The 23124-nt window shown below is 39.2% G+C and overlaps 2 protein-coding genes across 5 annotated transcripts in view; one reads left to right on the forward strand and one right to left on the reverse strand.

The window, feature by feature from the left end:
- Positions 1-7128: 7128 nt before the first annotated feature.
- LOC103704200 (protein SPIRAL1-like 1) lies at positions 7129-12036 on the forward strand. Of its 4 annotated transcripts, XM_008787392.5 has the most exons (4): positions 7164-7236; positions 7820-7934; positions 10024-10266; positions 11711-12036. In XM_008787392.5, the coding sequence occupies exons 3-4, from the start codon at positions 10054-10056 to the stop codon at positions 11789-11791; spliced, it is 294 nt and encodes a 97-aa protein (XP_008785614.1). In that variant the 5' UTR covers positions 7164-7236; positions 7820-7934; positions 10024-10053; the 3' UTR covers positions 11792-12036. The 4 variants fall into 4 exon arrangements, with proteins under 4 accessions (XP_008785613.1, XP_008785615.1, XP_008785614.1 ...); XM_008787391.5 differs by lacking the exon at positions 7820-7934 and having other exon boundaries at positions 7129-7236; XM_008787393.5 differs by lacking the exon at positions 7820-7934 and having other exon boundaries at positions 7139-7236; positions 10015-10266.
- A 5353-nt stretch (positions 12037-17389) lies between these two features.
- LOC103704202 (Galactose oxidase/kelch repeat superfamily protein) overlaps positions 17390-23124 on the reverse strand; it is a 30747-nt gene continuing 25012 nt past the window's right edge. Inside the window, exons 6-11 of the mRNA XM_008787395.5 lie at positions 22233-22394; positions 21775-21963; positions 20776-20944; positions 20473-20686; positions 17981-18131; positions 17390-17754 (exon numbers count right to left, since the gene is read on the reverse strand). Of these exons, the coding sequence (XP_008785617.3) occupies positions 17696-17754; positions 17981-18131; positions 20473-20686; positions 20776-20944; positions 21775-21963; positions 22233-22394 (944 nt within the window). The 3' untranslated portion in view covers positions 17390-17695. The remainder of the gene's footprint in view (positions 17755-17980; positions 18132-20472; positions 20687-20775; positions 20945-21774; positions 21964-22232; positions 22395-23124) is intronic.

A 23124-nucleotide genomic window follows, 5' to 3' on the forward strand; every position in this document is an offset into this window, starting at 1 on the left:
TGCCGACCCTCTGCCTCTTTACGACGGCCGTCCCTGACGCTTCCGTCGAGCCCCCTGCGTTCCTCACGGGCCGAGAGCAGCCCCCAGTGATAGTGTGGATCACGCCCGCAACGGGTCGATTCTGCTCCCGAGGCTTCGGAGGAGCCGGGTCGGCCGGACGCGGGTCTGCGGGGGGACGTCGGTCGCTCACATATCGACCGAGACGCCCCCGACGGATAAGGGCCTCGATCTCGTCCCGAAGCTGGAAGCAGTCCTCTGTGTCGTGGCCGTGGTCTTGGTGGTACTCACAGTACGCCCGGGAGGGCCTCTTTCCAGGGATCCTTCGTATCTGTCTCGGGGCCGGGAGGTCCTCCCGCCCCTTGATCTTCATAAGGATCTGGGCCCGGGGAGTCAGGAGAGGGGTGTACCGGTTGAAACGTCGGGGCGGAGAACGAGGGCGTGGGGCGCCGTGGTTCTTCGCCGGCGACGGGCTTCTGCGCCGACGCTGGGGCGTCGGGCTCCTCCTCTGGCGTGCCTCTTTCCGCCTTTTCTTCCCAAGCTTTGGAGGGATCTCGGTAGCCTCCTTGCTCCGGTGGGCGGCCGCCTCCTCGGCGTCCGCATACTGGTTCGCCCGGGACAACAGCTCTGGGAAGCTCCGCGGCAGGCGTTTGTCCAGGGAGAAGGTGAGCCTGCCCTTCCGAAAGCCACGCTTTAGGGCTGAAAGAGCTACCTCCTGACTCAGGTTCCGGACCTCCAGCGTAGCGCTGTTGAAGCGGGTAATATAATCCCGCAGGCTTTCTCCCTCGTTTTGCCGGACGTCAAAGAGGGAGTCGGAGACCAGTCGCCGCCGGCTACTGACGGCGAAATGAGTGATGAAGAGGCGAGTGAACTGGTCGAAAGACCGGATTGAGTCAGCCTCCAGCCCGGCGAACCACGCCCTCGCCGGGCCACGGAGGGTTGCCGGGAAGGCCTTGCAGAGAAGGGGATCTGATGCTCCGTGGAGGAGCATAAGGGTCCTGAAACTCTCGACGTGATCCCGCGGGTCTGCCGCGCCGTCATAGGGCTCAATCGCCGGCATTTTGAACCCCGGGGGATTCGGAGTTCGCAGGATCCTCGAGGCAAGTGCCGGCTGGGAGGAGATCTCTAAGTCGGCGAAGGGATCTTTGGAATGGCCCTTCAGGACCTGGAGTTGTCGGTGGAGATCGTCCACCCGCCGGTCCAGGGAGCGCGACCGGTGGGTGGGAGACAAGGAGCGGCGAGTGGGGGACCGACTGGAGCGCGGGTTCCTCGAGGACTGGGGGGTCTGGGAACGCGCCCGGGCCCGCCTCTCGTACCCCGCGCAGCTCCGATGGGAAGGTCCTGGCAGAATAGACCGTGCTCGAGAATCCTCCTCGCGCCGGCGCTCCTCCCCATGGGAGAGGAAGGAGCGCGGGTTGAGGAGGACAGGCGAGCGCTCAGGGAGCAGTGGCTCCTGAGCCCGCTGTGGCGCCCGGGACATCGCGCCCTGCAGATTCTGCACCGCCTCCGCGAGGGTACGAACCTGCTGGGTTAGCTGGTCGAACTGGGCGGCTTCGACCATCTGAATGGGCGGTGGGGCGGTGGAGTGTTGCTGAGAGCGTGTTGGAGATGCAGCGGCCTCCCGGCCAGTGGCGCGAGAGGCCCCGCGACCGGAAGCATTGGAAGCTCCACGACCACCTCGCCGTGCCATTACGATCGCTCTGAGATCCGTCCCTTCCTCTAGCGCCAACTGTTGCTGGTGGTCCAAACCGAGAACGATTGGCACAGCGGTGTGAACGGGGTTCCCTTTGAGTTGCTTTGGTTGCGCTCCGCCCTCCGCCGTGAAACCTGCAAGCAAGCCTCGCACCACCACCGGGGTAGTGGGGGCCCTCCGACGATCAAGTCAGAGGAGATTAAAGGAGAAGGAGAAGGAGAAGGTAGCAGGTGAGATGATACTCTGGAAGATATATCTTTCCCTCTCCCTTCCCCCCCAGCCTCATATATATCAGGCTGGGGGGTTTTTCCGGGGATTCGTCATCGTGTGGCACGATGGGGCTGCCACTGACATGGCCGTTACAGGGCGTCGTGGGGCAGCGCTGGGTACAGCCATGGCAGGGCATAGTGGAGCTCCGCTTTGTACGGCTGTTACAGGGGATCGTGGGGCAGCGCCGGATACGGCCGTTGCAGGGAGTAGTGGAGCAGGGGGCCGCGGCGTGCCTCAGAGGAACAGTCTGTTGTTGTCGAGAGATTGCCGACTCGGGGTCGGATTGCTGGATCAAGGGGCAGCCGACTCGGGGTCGGGCTGCGGAGCTGAAGATATCCGACTCGGGGTTGGATTGCTGGATCAAGGGGCAGCCGACTCGGGGTCGGGCTGCGGAGCTGAAGATATCCGACCCGAGGTCGGATCGCTGGATCAAGGGGCAGCCGACTCGGGGTCGGGCTGCGGAGCTGAAGATATCCGACTCGGGGTCGGATTGCTGGATCAAGGGGCAGCCGACTCGGGGTCGGGCTGCAGAGCTGAAGATATCCGACCCGAGGTCGGATTGCTGGATTAAGGGGCAGCCGACTCGGGGTCGGGCTGCGGAGCTGAAGATATCCGACCCGAGGTCGGATTGCTGGATCAAGGGGCAGCCGTAGTCTTCCTGGGCGCGCGTGCCGGTCACGTGGGGCGTGATGGCTAAGTTCCCCCGTAACATATATATATATATATATATATATATATATATATATATATATATATATATATATATATATATATATATATATATATATATATATATATATATATATATATATATATATATATATATATATATATATATATATATATATAGAACAGGCAATTCATACCATTCCAATATGAATACATCACAAAAAAAAAAAGAAAAAAAGAAGTAAGATATTCTAAAGTGCCCTATCAACGCTCAATTGGTCTATAGTACATCACCAGAATACTTTGTCATATAGAAGACCATCTAATCCACAGCTTCGATCATCCTACGATAGATGTGTTTCGAAAGGAAGTGGTGTCCCTCACCAGTCTCCATATATTCTTCAAAAGAGGTTGCGTACCTACTCCTTCATGATAGTATTGCGGCCATGCAACTTTGTTTACTAGTTAAACTTACTATCATATGACATACAAAAGTGGTACAAAATTTAGCATACAACATGCGATGTCGTTCCCGAGTCCATTAATTCTATCAAACTAAGGTCCTGGAAATCATGGACCCAAATAATAGTTTGGGATCCTTATCTGAACGGTCTTAGAACATCACATCAAGACAGTCTTACAATTTTGACCGTCCATTTGATGTCACAGGTGGAAGGCAGTACACAGTTTTTTTACCATTCTATACATACCGATACAGGCAGCTACAGTACACAATGGTGGTCCCGACGCCTATTTTATTTTATTTTTTTATGTTACGACTTGCTTTATTTATTTATTTATTTTTTTTTTTGGTGAAAACGGCAATTCATATAGCTCTAAGTTGAGTACATCTAGCAATATCAAAATAAAGTAAAGAGTGCAAGGTGGGAGGAATATCTCCTAACGATGTCCAAATGACCTCTCCGGAGTGTCAAGCGGCAAATGAGGCGACCCAGTCTGCTGCACTGTTCGCCTCCCGAAAAACATGTGAAGCCTGGAAAACGCTCGGCTCCAGAGCCAATCTCCGAATCTCACGGATGAGAGGATGATCATCTCCATATCTGTCCACTCCCCGAATCCACTCTATCACCACAGAGGAGTCTCCCTCAAGACATATGTGCTCAGCACGGAGTACCCGCCTCACATAGGATATCCCCTCCCAAGCGGCCCGTAGCTCCGCACCGACTATAGTAAATCCCGGCACGCGGCAGCCACCGGCTGCTATCAAACTGCCGAGATGGTCCCTGATAACAAAGCCAACTCCTCCTGACACCCCGTCCGCCGACATACTACCATCAAAATTTACTTTGAGATGACCAAGGGGTGGGGGTACCCAAGAGACTAGAGCAAACCTGGGCGCTGTGACAGCAGAAAGAGTACCCCAGGTGTCCCTGGCCATCTCAGAAGAGAAAGTAATGGCAATGGTAGAAACCTCCCTGGCAAGACGCATGGCTCTGTCCACCACCATCCGCGGGGGTAACCGCCTGCCCTCAAATATACCCGCATTCCTGTCCAGCCAGATAGAATGAGCCAAATATGCCCACCGGATCCCGGCCTCAACAGTGCTGGGCTGCCGCAGGGCCACTCTCAACCAATGAATCAAATCCAGTGTCGACTCGATTGAATGGGGTAGCAATGTGGGCGATCGGCTCCAAATGCCCCTAGCTCTGGGGCACTGCAAAAGAACATGATCCATCGTCTCCTCAGTCTCCGTACACTCATCACAACACTGAGTGATCCTCACCCCTCGCTGTGCTAGTAAGCTCCTGGTCGGTAGGCAACCCCAGGCTACCTTCCAGATGAAGAGCGCCACACGCGGGTGAATCCGCATCCTCCAAATCCATCCTCCCTCTATCTGTCGGGCTGGCTCTCGGCTCAATAACATGTGGATATCCCTGGCTCGCACCTGCGATCGTCCTGTCGGCATCCAGACTAATCTATCCGCCCCTCCTTGGGCAAAAACAGGTAGGGCCAGGATCCTCTCCACCAACTGCTCCCCGAAAGCCTCCCTAATAAGCTCCACCCTCCAACGGTCCCCCCCAGGCTCCATCAGGTCACTGATCCTGAGACCGGCTAACCTCGCTGTGTCCACGGTAACCGGAAGTCTACTCATAGGCTGCTCCGTCACCCAACGATCCTCCAACACATCAATGGATCGACCATCACCAATGGCCCATCGAATCACAGGAAACACCAACCCTGCTCTAGCACAAATCTCCCTCCAGATCGGTGAGTGGCGACGCCCAGAACGGGCCCCCGGCACTGGACCGCCATACTTGGCCCTCATCAGTGAGGACCACAAGCCATCAGGCTCCAACACCGCTCTAGCGGCGTGTCGTGCCGCTAGAACCTCCCGCCTCGCCACCAAAGACTGCACACCCAAACCACCATATCTCGTCGGCTGACATACAACCTCCCATGCCATAAGATGGATACCCCCTCTGCCTCCGGTCCTCCCCCAAATAAAATCCCTGAAGATCTGCTCAATATTCCTAACTGTCGCTACCGGTATAAGAGAGTTAGATAATAGGTAAATCGGGATTGAGGAAAGAACTGACCGTACCAGTATAATCCTGCCCATCATGGAGAGAGAATGTATCTGCCACCCCTCCAACCTATGCCGGATACTGATCTCAAGAGAGGTGCAATCACTGCTACGCAGACGCTGACCAGAGATCGGGACTCCCAAATACCTTAACGTGCCTTTCTGCTCTCCCACCCCCAAAATATCCAGTATAGCGGTCTTCACATCTGGTTTGGTCTTCGGACTAAAACAAATTGCTGACTTAGATGAATTAACCCGTTGACCAGACATAGAACAATAATCCCGCAAGATCGTCCAAGTAATCCCTGCTGCCTGTCTAGTCGCACGGGCTAATAGAAGACAATCATCGGCAAATAGTAGATGAGAAATCGGTGAGGCATCCGGCACAGGCCTATAAACCTCCAGCTCCTGGGTGATCACTGCATGCCGCAAGGTCCTGGAAAGCGCATCTGCACATATAATAAACAGTAATGGGGAGAGGGGACAACCCTGACGCAGCCCACCAGAGGACACAAAATACCGTGATGGCGTTCCATTTACCAAAATGGCAAAGGAAGGGCCTCTGATACATCCCATGACCCATCTAATCCATGCCTCGGGAAATCCAAACCCCTGCAGAGACTGCTGCACAAAATTCCATCTCATCCTATCGTATGCCCTCTCCATGTCAAGCTTGACCCCCATCAAACTCCTCCTACTCGACGCCCTGCCAAGATCATACATGAACTCCTGAGCAATAAGAACATTATCTGTGATACTCCGTCCTCCCACAAAAGCCCCCCACTCCGGACTGATCAATCTCGGAAGTATATCCTATTTCCTTCTTTTTTCCCCACAAAGGGAGAAACGAACATTTTTGATAAACTTTTAGTCCATTCAATTAAAATACTACAATATTAGATTTAATTCTAAGAAAAGAAGTATAATGTGGTTTTAGAAAAGTAAATTATATTTTAAATATCAAACCTTATAACCAAGCAGTCCTATTTATTTGCCAGTATAGATTTTTGTCATCTTTTTCCCCCTAAACTGTGTTTTGATTGCTAGGGATGGCTAACCAGATTTGTTACTTAATTTTGGATATTCCTCAATTATCGTAGTACCCCTTATTTGCTTGAAATTTGAGAACTAGTGAGATAAATTATAGAAAATATGGAAAAAAAATAGAGAAGAGAAATCTTTGCTTTGCAAATTAAAGTCGTTTCACCTTTTTGGATCAAATCAATTTAACTTGAATAAATTACATTTTAAACATTAATTGTATACAAAAAAAATTAGATGCGTTTGGATGAATAAATGAATAACTCGAGATTAACTTGTTCTTACCAGCACCAAAACACGGTCTTATAAATTATAGCAACAAATAACACTTTTGTAAAAGTCTTACAAAAAACAATACCTTTTCAAATAATTAATATTTTTAATGAATTATTATTTGGGTTTTCTAGAACTTAGATTTAAATTAGAATGCTGCATAGTATTGTTTCTTGTTAGATTCATATTAAAATAATAATAGCTTTTCTTTCTTCTTAAAAGTACTAAAAAAATACTCAAAAATATGTTTAAAAAGTTATATAAATAATTAAATATTACAAAAAGATAAAACATAAACAAATAACACAAATAAAATTAAAAAAAAGGGACCGGGCTGAGGCTCGGGTCGGGTTCAATTCTCAAGCCGGGTCGGGCCTACTCATTAACGGGTCTATTAGCTTGGTCAACGGGTCTAAATTTTCTATCCGAGTCCAAAAGGATTTGGGCTCCGGTGGGCCGTGAACAGGCCTTGCTGTGACACCGACGAAATAAAGAGGAAAAAGAAAAATTGGCGGTGGGGGTTTTAATGCACCGACGACGTGGGCCCCAATTTTTACTCAGTCCACACTTTTAGGCATACTTCTTTTCTCCCATTTTTTAATTAATTCTTTTCCCCCCTCCATAATTTCACTATTAATATTATTATTATTATTTGGTCCTCCGCCACTATATATACTGTAAATAGAACTGTCGCCATCTCTGCCCATCTTCTCAATTCCCCCTCAAGATCGGATCCCAAGGCCGAGAGGTATGAAACCCTAACGCAAGATTTTGGCGCCTAAATTTCACCTTATTTCGCATTACTAGAGCGATTTTTCGTCGGATCTCGCTGAGATAGGCCTCGAAGTGTTGATTTATGAGGGTTTCTCTTTCGATCGTGACCTGTTGTGGGTGATTCTCGCTTTTGTGATGTTACCCGCCCTCGATCTGGTGTTCTCTTGAAGCATTTCAAGTGGATTGTTGTTTTTATGGTGGATTTTGGATTCTTGGCTCTTGATTTGTGTGTCTTTAAGCCTTATTAAGAATTGGAGGCTGTGGTTTCCTCTGGTAATGGTTTTCTCGTTCTCCTGTCGCTTTCCACGGCATTGACATGGTTGTATGTTTTTTTTTGCTTTTTATGGTGATTGGTGTTTGATTTTATTATCATGGATTGTTTAGGATGCTTTATCATGTTTTTCTGTTTCCCTTTACTGCTGTGGTGATTTGAGAAGTTGATGTTGGGACTTGGGGAAATTTTGGAAATGATTTCAAGACTTAGAATTTTACTGTAGTCTTACAAGCTGATGTTATGAAAAATAACATGTATAATAAGAAAGCCCTTTTTTTTGTAGGAATAGACTTGATGAGAGGAGTGGAAGTGCGAGTCTGGTTATGTTGATATTATGAATGTTATGCTGAATTGATTTCGTCGGGAGTATGGAATTTGTTAGGCGGAAACTGTAAAAAGTGAGACTTGGAATTGGTGGAGATTATTGGAGGGCATGCAAAACATATATATGAAAAGGAACTGTGAACTGGTCCTTGAAGGCCTTGTGATTTTATTAATTATTTGAATACTGCAGACTGCTATATGGGTTGCCCTTTTTTTTTTGGCTTGATCTGTGATAGGTGCAATGTTATTGTTCGTTACTGGATTATTCTCATGAATTAAGATGCTATCAGTCAAATAAGAGGCAGTTATCTGAAACTCTGCATGGTTCATCTTTGGTTTTGGCACGAAAAGATGAACTTGGGCTTGCTGAGCATGTGACTTTTAAAAAAATCAGGGTTTAAGAGTTTGTATGCTGAGGCTGTTATAGTTAGATACTATATTTAAAAAAGGGGGTTAGTCCTTATCCCTAATTTGAATGTTTTCTTGAACTTGGAAAGCAACTATGGTGTCTGGTATATGGAGTGTTAATCCCTAGAAGAAGTGGTATGGTGTCTTTGTCTAGAACATGATCTTAGGAATGTGGAATGTGAGTCTGCTTCCCTTGCTGGCTCATGTTTTGCTTTGCTGGGATTGATATTCAAACACTTGGAGATGTATTTACTTGAATTACCCTCTCTTTCTTTTTATATTGATGATAATTTGCAGCTACGAATCGAATAGATTGAAAAGGGGGAATTTTTAATTTTTTAGTTTTAGAGCATAGTTTAGTGTTATAAGTTCTCATATAGTTCATCAATCCTCAAAGTAGATAACTAACACATGGTCCATATGGACAACCAAGATGCCATTATTTTGTTTGTGACTGATGAGGAAGATATGACTGGCTATTAATCATTCCTTTTGTTGTTGCTGTTGTTGTTCAATATTACTATTACTATTCTGTTGCGTCGTGCGACCTTTAGGTGAGTAATGCTTAGTTCAGTTAGGATTTCATCATGGATGGTCATGATGCTAAGATCAAGGGAGTTGCTATGTGAAAGAAATTCCTGGTGGATTTCAACTCTAAGCATCTCTCTGGTGTGGCTGATTTCCTGATATTATGTTGAAGATTAAGGTAGAAAGGACCTTAGGGGGCTTTTATTTGTCTTTTTTTTGTGTGGAGAGAGGTGGACTTTACGAATTTTGATGGATCTCCTCCGAGAACAACTTTAATGGTAGTCAAATGAAAAGGTTTGGTTTTTGGTGGGGTACTGAACCCTTGATAAAGTAGAATGGTGAAATGTTCAGCAGAACTGTTGTTTAAGTAGATCAAAGTTGCTATCCATTCTTTGCTCGTCCAAAATGATTAGTGGAACTAATGTTAAGTAGATCAAAGTTGATATCTATTGGATACCAGACCATCATATTTAATTGCCAAGTGGATGCAGTCATATTACTCTATTAGTTGCACTGCAATTTATGAAGGGCTGTGGCACTGCAATCGACTGTCAAATATAATGAAACTTACAGAACTGAACTCATAGTGGAACTGATAGTGTAATAGTTCTGACAGGGTAACTATGCTCATTTATCCTAATTATTCTATGTTAGCAATTCTGATTCGTTCAGATATTGCTGATTATTACCATCTCTGTGACCAAATAAACAGATTACTAAGATTTGATTAAATTCTATTGGCCATTACAGTTTAAGGTGTCCTCTAAATGAGCTGTAATACTAGTCTAAACAGCTTGTTGTTTGAGACTGATGATGTTTCCCTTACACTCACAAACCCCCTGAGGATTGTCCACTGAGCATCAGGATAGCTTTTGGAGTGTACGGTATTTTTAGATCCTTTGGCGACCTCCATGTCTCTTTGGTTTCTACAGACTGTAACAGTGCTTTGTTTTGTCTCAAAAAGTATGGATGATTTGTCGGAGTTGTTGGCCCAGATTTTTAATGAAATTGGTGAAATGTTGGCTAGAAAGAACATAACTTACGAGTTGTATTGACATATTTTTCTCTCTGTATGGTTGTATAGCTTTTCTTCAATAGAAAGGAAAAAAAGGTTAAGATGCTTTACTGCAGAAATGTGTTATTCTGATATCTATTGTTTCTTATATTAAAGTCACTTGGAATATGTTATATATGCAATTAACTTTTGGCTTCTGAAAGTTTGTGTAGTATCTGGGTTTGTCAACTATACGGCAAATAATGGGTCGTGGAGTCAGCAGTGGAGGAGGGCAGAGTTCTTTGGGCTACCTGTTTGGGAGTGGTGAGGCTCCCAAACCTGCTGCTGAGCCAGCTACAAAGCCAGCTCCTCCACCACCAGTTGACAACAGCAAGCAGATTCCAGCAGGGATCCAAGGAACCCAAACAAACAACTACTTCCGAGCAGATGGACAGAACAGTGGCAATTTCATTACGGTATGAATCACTGGATTGATTGCCTATAATATTATATGCTATGAATGTATTGTTTTCTAGTTAGCATTTCTCGGCATCCTGTATATGTAATAGTAAGAAATCTCTTCTTCTGGAGAATTATGTTAGCCACCTTATAGACTAATGACATCCAACTATGGCCAGCTAAATTTTTTCATCCTGGTTGGGTTGAATTCTTCCTGTTGTCTTTGCCTAGGGTAAAATCTCTCATAATTTTATGCTTCAAATATACGATATGTATGCTGTTCTCTACTTTCCCACCCTTCTCATCTGTAGCTGACGGCAGATGCTGGTTTGATGGATTAGTCCCTTTTCTTCGGGCCAATTCCATAACAGTCCTCTTTCTTCATAGGAGGACAATTAGGGCCATAGTTTATTATAAATGAGACAATAATCCTTGTTGTCTAATTAACAATCAACTCCCTTGGCATATTTATGTTAAATAATAAATATAATGTTGATTTTTTTTTTCTATTGCAAAAATACAAACTCCTCCAAATGATTCACGTCTCCACTCTTTTTGTTTCAGATTATAGTGGTAAAATAGGCTAACGTTATAATTACCATTTAAATATAAAGAATCATCAGAATTAGTTACTAATTGGATGCAAGGACTATTTTGTCTGGCTTTTATAATAAGTCATTTAAATAAGTTATTAGGTCCTAAATATCTTTTTGTAGAAAGAGGACCACGTTGGGATTAGGCTGGGAAAGGAGAATTAATATGTCAAAATCTCCTTAATTATGTACTAGAAAGCTACTAGAAGGCATTCATTTCTGACTGGTATTGTTATTGTGTTGTTACCTGTACTTTATGCTGTTAGAATGTTGGTTGTAAAGTTGTGATCAATGATATGTTGATTCTAGTACTAATACTGATAAATAAAAAGACTTAGTCGATTACTCTTGGTATATTTGCCAATGATGAAGAGTTCTTTCCTTGTTATACACAGCCTTAACCAGAACTCTCTGTTAGCCATCTACATCATACATCAGAAGAAAAAAGGAGTTATGAGGCTTCATAGGTGTGAATATCTTCAAGTTACATCTGGCTTTGTCTTGTTTTATCAATGCCAAGATCCTTGTAGTTTACCTTCTTTGCTATATGTTTAATTAAAGCTGCATTCATCTTGCATAATGAAAATACTTGGGAGAAATAATGCATTATTTTAGTATGATATTCCTGTCTTATCAGTATGTATGATGTGTTCAATCAATAACTTGGGTCTGCATGGTAATATGCCTACCTTTGCACACTTCTAGTCCTTCGACATAGTACATCTTACCCTGCCATACATTAATTAATTTATTTAAAGTAACTTGTGCATTGGTTTCGAAGTGGCAGTGACCAAAGATATATTTATTTGTGCTCCATGCTCCTTTCTTCTTGCTCCCTGGAAGGTATAATTCCGATTCTCTTGTGCAGGATCGACCTTCAACAAAGGTGCATGCTGCCCCCGGCGGTGGTTCTTCCCTCGACTATTTGTTTGGTGGGAATGGCAATTGATGGTATTCTTGCTGTTTAAAACAGCGAGAATGTCAGAATTGTCATTGCCATTCAGCAGCTGTTTCGAATGGGCAATATTTGCATAACTGTAGTTGGTAAAAACTCTTGCTATGTATTATATAGCTTAATGTGGAAAATGTTGTGGTGGAAAGTTTGCTTGACCAAGCGACTGGTTCTGAGATAAGAAACATGTAATCAATCACTGTGAAGTGACTGTTGAAAGGTTAACTAAGGGATGTTTCATATTTTGTGGACCCATCAGAAATCACCTGTGAGACTCAGCCAGCAGGTGGATCATCCATTTACTTAAACCTGCTTTTCTTTAATATGTTTGTTCTCTTAATGTTTTAGTATTTCTGTTGCTGACTTGCTGGTAGGCCTGAAAAGCATTCTGAGTTTTTTTTTCATCTTTTTTTCAAACTCTTGACCACTCAAAAAAAAAGCGCTCATCTAGGGGCGCTGTTTATGTGCAATTAGGCAGGTTGTAACTGCAGATGTTACAATTCAATTGCATGTACCCAAAATAATTGTTTGGATGCTCGTAACTGCAATTGCAATTGCCATTGCAGGCTATTTTTAAACAGCAAAAAAAAAAATGAAGTTCAAATCTTGTTGTTTAGAATTGTAGGCAAAATTGTCCATAATTTATATTACAAGATTTGTTGCAATTGACCCTTGGATCATCCACTGTTAGAACTCAAAGCCTTCCGAAGATTGTAAGTCATCTGCCTGCGCAATGTGGATGATCCGATGGTCGATGGGTGCTGAGGAATGTGGATAACCGGGCTCCGTTTCCAAATGGGGTTCTTTATAGCTCTCTAACAGCTGAAATTTAACATTATATTAAATTAATAACTAAGATATGTAATTATTTTGATAATTATACTATAAAATATAAAAATTATATTATAAATAATATACATAATCAGTACAGTATAAAATAAATATTTAATATTATAATAATTGTTATGATAATTTGATAATAGTATGATAGTTTACTACTTTTTTAACATGATTGTAAAATGATATGATGTTTTTTGTAAGCATAATAGAAAAAATATATTGTGATAATAATTATTGTTGCGGTGGTTACTGAGGCTCCATTTGGGGGAGCTTTTGGAGGGCTAGAAAGTATTTTCTGGCCTTCCAAAAGCATTTTTGGATGATGAGAAAGGGTGTTTGGTAAAAATTTTAAAAACTGTTTTAACTTTTCGAAAAAGCTAAAAACAGTTTTATGTAAGAAGTTCTATTTTGAAGCTTTCTAAAAAAGCTGTTTTGAGCTTTGTTAGAAAGCTATTTTTTGACCAAAATATTTATAATAAAATATAATAATTGTATACTTTTTCTCTTTATAAATCTAAAAATTTGTTCGAGTCGTAACAAAGAATCTTAGTCGTGGATCAGACTTCTTTTCGTGCAAGAAAATGTATTCTTGTTTTCTATTATTGTATTATACTATAAATATTATATTATATTATATTATATTATAATATATTAAATGTTATATTAAATAATTTAATATTATGTTATATTATAAAAATTAATGTACTCTAATAATTATAATATTTGTACTTTTATTATTGTATTAGGCTATAAATACAATATTATATTACATTATATCATAATATATTGATATGTTATGTTAAATAATTTAATATCATGTTAAATTATTATGTAATAGTATACAATATTATATTATATTACAATAATATTATATTATATCATATATTTATGTATTAAATATGTTATATTTTATTATGCTCTGCTATGCAATGTCCTTTATGGTAATTTTGTCATATAAAAGTACTTTCTCAGTTTGTTTATCAAACACATGTTAAAGTGACATAGCACTTTAAAAATATAGTTACCAATTAGTAAACAGCTTTTTATAAAAGTTATACTTTAGAAAGCTCTACTTTGAACAGTTGTACTGTCCCATAGAGTACGTCGCAATAAAGGAAACCAATAAGACATAACGCTCCCAAACAGGGCCTTAATGGTATGATTGTCGTTATGATCATAATATATTTATTTAACTAAGACTATTATAATATACTTATTATGATTTATATAGTATTATGATACCATATTCATGTTATAAATATTAGTTTATTTTAGAGTGATAAATGCTACAGAATTGTGGTAATAGTCTCATAATAATTTGATAATATTATTACTTTTCGTGTATAATTTAAAAAATTGTATGATAATTATTATATTATAATAATAAGAGTAAGGGTAACAACTACGGTTGCATTTGCAATTTTCGGCAGCAGCAGCCAAATAGGAATATTTTTTACAATCGTAATTACAATTGCAACATTTTTTATAAAAAGGTGTTGGCAAGTAGGGCTAAAATTGGATCATATATTAGTATATCTATATCTATATTTATTTTGTTTAACAAATATACATACAAATATTAGATACAAAAAATTATATTTGTATTTGCTTTAAGCGGATATAGATACAAATTGAGCACTTCAAGCATGGATATAAATATGAATACAAGTCGAATAATTAAATTTTATAATCATAAAATCAAAAATATTATCAAGTGGATAATAAATCAAATTAATAGCATGTTGATATGGTTATTTATTTTCATCAAAATTTTATGAGTGTCATATAGAATTAAATAAGGTTACAAATAAAATCAAATATTTTGGATATGGATTGGGCAGTTCTCTAATTATATCTATATGATTTTTCTTTGATGTATGTGGATATGAATACAGATATTAGTTAGATACTAAAATTTCTAGTGATATCTAGGTATATTTGGATATGAAAATGAATCTAGATAAATATTACCCGACCTATTTTCACTTGGCACTTCAATTGGCCATATGCATATCCAAATCTAGAGTATATTTCTTCTATCTCAATCCAAATCTAAACTGAACTAAAACTTTATATCCATACCCAATATTGAACTTGAAATAAGTGAGATGTAAGACTGGGTTCTAGGTAGAAAGTGGGTATCTGCCAAATTATTTTGTTAGACTTATGGACTATTTTCTAAAAAAGGTTATATATACTTTTTCTTTTTTGGACTAGTATCTGGAGTTCGAACCGTCGGCATCTCTTCAACTATTATTTTATCTAAATATACATGCAATCAAAACGCACGAAGAATGATGAAAAAAAAAATCCTACAATGATTAAGTATATCATAACAAATATATTGTAAAAAGATTACTACCAAAGACACCATATAAATTTGGTGGAAGGAAGGGGGTCACGATTCCACTGTGCTCTACTTGGTTTCTTTCTTTTATCATTAAAAAAAAAGATAAATACATGCACAAACATGTACACATGCTTGTACGTATATATGTACGTATGTACTTATCTATGCATGTATATACATATATATATGTAATATATATGTCTGTCTGTGTGTGTGTATACATATATGTATATATATATATATATATATATATATATATATATATATATATATATGTATATATATATATATATATATATATGTATGTATATATATGTATATATATGTATATATATGTATATATATGTATATGTATATATATGTATATATATGTATGTATATGTGTATATATATATATATATATATATATATATATATATATATATATATATATATATATATATATATATATATATATATATATATATATATATACACACACACGTATCTATATATACACATATATATACATATACACATATATATACATATACACATATATATACATATACATATATATATATACACACATATATACATATATATATATACATATATATATATATATATATATACATATATATATATATATATATATATATATATATATATATATATATATATATATATATATAGGTGTATATATAGATACGTATATATATATATATATAGGTATATATATATATATAGGTATATATATATATATATATGTATATATATATATGTGTATATATAGATACGTGTGTGTGTATATATATATATATATATATTTGTACATACGTAAGCATCTATGCTTACATATGATGCATGCATGCATGCAAAATGACTTTATGAATTTACATGCACAATATAATCATATCAGATTTCGGGTTTCGAGCATCAATTTATCTAAAACCAAATCTGGCCCAATAAGATTTTCAGTCTAATTTGGAACCCGAACCTATTCCAATTGCTTAATGTGTTTATTTTTCATACGTAAATCCTGTATCTCACGGATTAGATGGTTATCATCTCCATTGACACCCCTATTTCCAATTGCATTTTGTGTTTAAATTGTATATAATTTAATTACATGCAAACAAATGGTCCCTAAACATTCAAGAGCCATTGCGATGCAGTCCAGCAAACAACGCTATAACTGGTTTCCATCATCTTCCTCATGATAGCATCATTGGAAACATTGGATTATTTGTCATCTCCTTTAGATTTATGATTAGTTCTGAAAGAAAAATCGATTTTTTCCTTGAGCTCTTTGATTCTGAAATATTCATGATTTACTGGATGGTTCGTGAACTTCGTGATTATTCTCAAATATATATATATAAAGACAAAACAAAAATAAACATTAAAACAAAACAGGTGGTCATCTTCCCTATAGAAATATCATATTTTTAATAAAATTTAACTATCTAGATCAACTTTATACTTTTAGAAAATCTCGTTTCAAACATTTTCCGTAATCTTGAGTTTCTTTACGGAACGCTTGCAGCCATGCATGGAGATTAAGCTCTGCCAAACCGGTCCACAAACTTTTGTGGAAGCTTTCTCCAAGAAAACATCATATTCTTCGACCATCCTTTATCATGCACAACCTTAAATGCGCATGCATTTAGCCATGAGACTATTCTGTCCAGAATTATTTTCTCCTATTTCACAATCTCCCTCGACTAGTTCATCTTAGATACAAAATACAAGCATCTCTCAATTTTTTAAGCAAATTTTATTTGTTTCTCACATTGTTTTTAACAAACTTCTCTGTAATTTTTTTCGTCTTCCCCTTGCCAAAACTCTCGGACAGGATGGAGAACACAAGAGGTTGTACTTAGTAGGAATGCCACGTAGGAACACCAGAGGTTGGGATTTGGGACAAGATTTACGGTTATAACCTAGTAGCTAAGCCATCCCTTTGCATTATTAGTGTGAGACTTGGACTCATTACCTGCCATCCTGCTTTCATTCTTCAACCATCAGCAAAAAATAAAGGACTCGTACTAGTGGTTATTCCTTTGGATGCTTCACTCAGAAAAGGTGCTCCTCCCAGTCTACGCCACCAACCTCCCATGAGTTCCTGTACAGATTTCATTCTTCCACTTATCTTTGTCCCTGCCATCACCTTAACACTACTTTTCATATTACAGACATTGGAGGATTACCATCAAAGAAGGATGGAACTAATCCTCCCCAAAAACACTGCAGCACAAGCACTCGCAAATGCCCGTGTTAGCTTTTCAGTTAGGTAGAGGTGTTGCCATCCACCGCAGTCCATGTCTGCCTACTTCAATGTCGATGGAATCATTTTGATCGATTTGATGGTGACAAACTAAATCCATATTGGACCAACCTCCATCCACATATTGAACCAGTGATTGGTTATGTAAGAATGTTTTGTATAATTTATATAGTCATGTTTTAACATTCATAACAGGATGGCGAAAAAAAAGGATGCATAACAACAGAGGAGAGCAATAAAAGGCCAAGCCTATACAACATGACCTGCAGATAATCTTTGATACCGTATGATGTCCTGAATTCTGGGTAGAGACTTCAGGCATGGCTGCAAAGACTGGCGATATTAAAGTCATTCACTCTGCTCGCATCAAAGGAATTGCTATTCCCTCCCAAAAGGGCCGCCTCCTGCTCAACCTCGTACTCTGCAGGCAGTTTTTTACATTTCATATTGATTCTTGATGATGACCATTGCTCGACCGATGATGCTCTTCAGTATCCATTACTGAGAATGAGAAAACATGGGCATCATGAACATTAGTTTTAATAACTGAATGTTCTAATTTAATATAAGTGATGCCCTTGTACTGAAAAAACATACACCCAAGAAGATCATATATATTCGGAAGCTGGTTAAAGACAATAAAAACAAAACCATGCACCTGTCATGCATGGTGTAGCCATAACGGTGATATCAAGGTAGCTTTAAAGTGAAAGGTGAGCATCCTTACCATGGCTTGCTGACGAGGGTAGTGTTTCTTCAACACTGGCAGATGCCTTCTCACATGATTTTTCATCACTCGGTTTTTGTGGATCATCTGGAGTTCCAACATTCTTCTGATTTGCATGGGGAAGTGATGGCGGCTCCACATTTATTAAGGTCTGCAAGAAAATATTTGGGCTACAATCAGCTTTCCTCATATGACTTTTGATAGCTTTTTGAGAACTGAATTATAGATATGCACTCCAAGAAGATATATTTAATCTATTTGGTTTGGTTCTATTGATCCTGTTCCACCATTCATTCCTGCCTAACCCATGTCAAGATAAACGTGTCAAAGTAACTTCCATATGTTTATATCTTCTGTACTATACCTCATTTCAACTCAAGTTCAAGACCCCCTTCTCATTGGACTCCCCGATCTCCACAGGTTCAGAACATCTTAAACAAATTTTCCTTGCAGCGTCACTTCTAAGTTTTCTATTAAGCAATGATCTTTCTAATATCATCACACATCCATCCAAACTTCCTTATCTATAATTTATGAATCTTAAATCTACCATCTCATGTCCTAGTTTTTAAAAGAACAATTACAGTGGTGAGTTTTACAGGGTGGAGTGCATCTTCTGACTGATCTGAAAGTTTATCCTTGAGGTCTAAACTCTGGTCACATCCATTGTAAATCCAGGAGTCCAGGCAGAATACGTTCATGCATCTTCATAGTCCATTCCTTGAGCTAAAGCAATTGCATATCATCAGAGTGTTTGTGAAATCATAAATACATGTACTGTGGGACTACACAAGGAAACAACATAATTAGCTGTGACATCTGGACAAGTATGCGATATAAGTAGTCTTCAACACCCACCCTGCACTCAATCCTAATGGAATAAAGACTACACTAACCCTGGAATATTAAGACCCTTTATACACAAACAAGGACTTGCAGTTTCTAATGAATTAATCATTTCAAATGAATGCTAACCAAAATACAGATCCAAAGGCTTGTCCTTCAGAATGTAAATGTTCCAAGGTCGCATTCTCATATTCCATGTAAGTCTTCCATGAGGCTTATTCTTGAACCTTCCTACATTACACATTTCCAAATCATCTCATACACAATTTTCCTTACCTTCAGTTTGTGCTATATGAGTCCTCCTCTAGTGTACAATCTGAAACTTCATCCCAAGGAATGAAATTATGAATGACAAAAAGAAGAATTAGGGGGATTAAAAAATGATTTCATAACTAGACTTACCAGTTACAAAATAAGAAACTCTATAGTGCATATAAGGATTCATAAGACAAGTAGCTTAGGCACCATGATCTTTTCAAATAAGAAACAAGCACAAACAAAGTAAACTACTAACAAGGTCAAATGGTAAGCAAGTAAAAGTTATATTAGCAGCGGACAATCAAGTTTCGGCTTGGTTTTCCTAGATCAGAAACAAGAGACAGAAGGTAGGTCAATGGTGGCCCCAGGAAAAGTTAACATCAACATATAAACTAGCATAAGAGAAACTGGCACTGGATATAACAGTAGGAATCTAGACACACAAACATGGAAGCGACCCCAATCTCTGCGAGCAATGATTGCTCTCCAGCATGGGCATCATGTGGAGGCCTATATGCTGCCAACAATCGAGAAATACCAGATGATATTTAAGTCTGATTTCTCCACTCTCATATATATCAGAAATAGGATAGTCGTTTCATCCTTGAAAGATTGATCCCAGATCCGTGGGAAACATTTGACAGCACAGAACTCCAAGGAGAACGCAATCAAATATAATTTCTTTTATCCAGTGACCCAAAAGCGGTTGAAAAATGGTACATAACTGACTCTAGTGGATCAAAAATTCTGAACAAATGATGGCAAAGCATGTACAGAGAACGCAACATGGCTGCATTCTGGGAATTAAATTGAAGCAGTGATAGGGAAGCAAAAGTTGTCCACAAGCCATGCACTTTTATTCTAGTGGAGTTTGACCATTTTTTATTTTTTTATTTTTTTATTTTTTTAGATCATGATGTAAATCAAGCCAACAAAATAGTTTATTTCCATAAAAAAGGGCAGCACATGAACGAGAGTATGAAAAGCCATGAACCCATTAATCTCTCGTAGCAGACGTCGCTTAATGCCTCTAAATACTCAATATAAAACATAAAGGTGCCAAGCAGTCAAATTTGCAGGCCACATAAATTTTAAAGATGTAATGTACAGTGCAACTTTCTATCAGTCGGATAACAGTATTTTTTTTGTTTTTCATGTACTTTTTTCCCACCTTTTCACAATGGTGCTGATGTCTGATCAACTACAGCAATATACAAGTTTACTTGGAGGACCAAGCAAAATAAAAATCATAAAAAAATCAGTAGCATTTATTTGTAATAAATAACTATTGTAAAAGGCACCATTTCTTTTATGTCCTGATATTGAAACAAGGCGCAGTGAAATAAAATAATCATTGCAAAGTGCGATATAGGAATATCCAGGCTCACCATATATGGCTGAACAACAGCAACAGGAGTTGATTTAGTCAACTTTGAAGCAAGAGTTCCCCTAGGCAACTCTTCTGATGTTGATTTTCTGCCATAAACACCCCGGCGTCGCCCCTTCTCCAAGCTTCTTGTTTCTGCATGGATGGCTGTATCGGCATTCATGAAGGGTTGGTACACATTCTGTCTAGCATCTCCACCACCTGTGGCCATCCTCCTGATGAGGTCAGAACAGAATTTCCAAACTTGGGTTAGTCTGACCAATTTATAAGTTGGCTTGCACAAAGAACAATTTTCTACACTTACTTGTTGGGGTACTTATCCTGGATAAAGCTTGATGTGCAGCAGAATAGCATGCCATGAAGCAATTTTCCATCAATGGTTGTTTCAATTGCATGGCCATATGGATTTGAATTTGTAACTGTAGCTTCAAATGTAACCTCTTCAGGAGGCCTGGAATCACATGCTCTTGTTCCTGCATTGAAGTACAGCTTGTAGCCAGATATTCAATTGTCGTCACATCCAAATCCTATAAGAAAGAAAATACAGAGTTTGCACTCTCTATACCAAGTCACTTCCATTTTCAGGTAAAAGAGGCAAGGTTATGAGGTGATAATTTTGCAGCTGGTTGGGTTGCTCTCTAAGAAGCACATGTCAAACAAAAATAGAATCTTCTATTGGCATAGGAAACATAGTCCAGTACTTAGTGGAGTACCAAGTCACTTCCTTTTCAGGTAAAGGGACACTTTGTCTTTTGTCAGGTAAAAGAGAGAGAGAGGCTAGTAAATGATAATTTCCAGCTGCTTGGGTTGCTCTCTAAGAAGAACATGTCAAACAAAAATAGAATCTATTATTGGCACAGAAAACATGGTCAGGTATTTGGTGGATCATTCTCTTATACCAAGTCACTTTATTTTCAGGTAAAGGGAAATGGATTCTTCATGATAACATATTTAATAAAATAAAGCACACACACACACACATGATAACTCACATATGTATGTGTGTATATATATATATGTATCATTAAATTTCATATTTGGCAGATCCAAAGGATTCCCAGAAGCACTCTTTAATATATGTACAAGATACTAGTTGATTAAAAAATATTGCATGCTTAGGCAGAATGCCAAATGACTCAAAACACCCTATTAAAAATGATATGTTACTTTCCTTTATAAAGGCCTCCCAAGAGACTGTAACATAAGCAGTTACTCCTCTTGAGAAGAGTGTTCTTACTATAAAAGTTCGGGATTATGCATCCATACTAGCATCACCAAACTTTGTGATGGTATCAGGACCTACCAGCCTGACTGCAATCTTGCAAACGCACAGGCCGGGATGAATCAGACATCGTCCCAACCCTGAGAACGCCATTATCCTTCACAAAACCTTCAGCAGGATGATATTCTTCCTGGCACTTTTTCTTTAACTCTCTCCTAATAGAGATTTTCTCCTGAGTAGGTTCCAATAGTCCATTTACCACCGGCATATCTAGCAAAAGATTAAATGTAGCCAAAAAAGGAAAAAACATTAGTCAGAAATAGCTTAAGGAAAATTAAAAAATAAATCCAAAAGTGACCGTCTGTGCAATTTAAATCAACAGATCCTGTGAAAAAAATAAAATATATAAAATAAAATAAAATAAAAAAGCTACATTAGCAGCACAGATTAACAAAAAAAAGTACAAAGACATCGTTTCACTACAGGAATTAAACACTTGTGGTAAGTTAGGCAATTACATAAAATGAACACAGTCGAACCTGTATGTAGATAATACATGTCATCAAGTGCCTCAAGAGTTTGATTGCAACCACCTATGAAAACAATTATGCCCCTCCGTTCATCCACACAGTCACCAGCTACTGAAAAACGGGAAGAAGGCCCCTGGTTCACAGGTACCACTCTCCTCCAACTACGACCATCTGCACATACATTAACTTCTTATTGCAATTTCTCAACTTTAAAGAAAATAGTTACTCTAATCCAAATAGCCAATCTTGATTTCCCTCCTAAAATATGGCATGTATCAAGATCATGCACATGTCCATAGCCATATCAAATAATCCATAACAGAACATATGGAACTGTGAAAAAAGGAAAGCAAAAATGAAACAGAAAAAGCCTTCAATCATTTACTCTTTCAGAAAAAAGCATTTCAAAGCTACAAGACCAAAAGATGTCCTAATGACATATTAAAGAAGTTCAGTTCTGCAGTTTGAGATTCATATTTCTTTGTTTGTTTAAGACATCTATAAAATGAAACCAGCAAACCCACATTAGCAAGGATGAAAAGATTTGCAAATATCTGAAAACAAACTACCAAGCACTGCACATTACACCCACCTATGGCTCATAGTATTTGTGATAGTGAGGAAAGCAAAATCCATTGAATATTCGTCACCCTAGTTCAGATGATAAATTCAAGAGCAACAAATGACACTTCTGTGAGGTTTACAGTTTAGTTAGTGCTGTTGTCATCATATGTATAACAGATAGTGTACTAAATTGTATCCCATTGATTGTCTAGGGAGGTCTAAGACTTGTTTTTTATCAAGATCTTGGATCACATCCTCTCTCGGATTGAGCTTTTAAGCATGCATCTGGCAATGACATGAACTCATTATACCAAGCAAGAACCTAAGGTTGAAATTT

This window comes from Phoenix dactylifera, chromosome 15 (genome assembly GCF_051530095.1).
Source record: "Phoenix dactylifera cultivar Ajwa chromosome 15, Ajwa_hap1_PhDact_Kaust_v1.1, whole genome shotgun sequence".
NCBI lineage: Eukaryota > Viridiplantae > Streptophyta > Magnoliopsida > Arecales > Arecaceae > Phoenix > Phoenix dactylifera.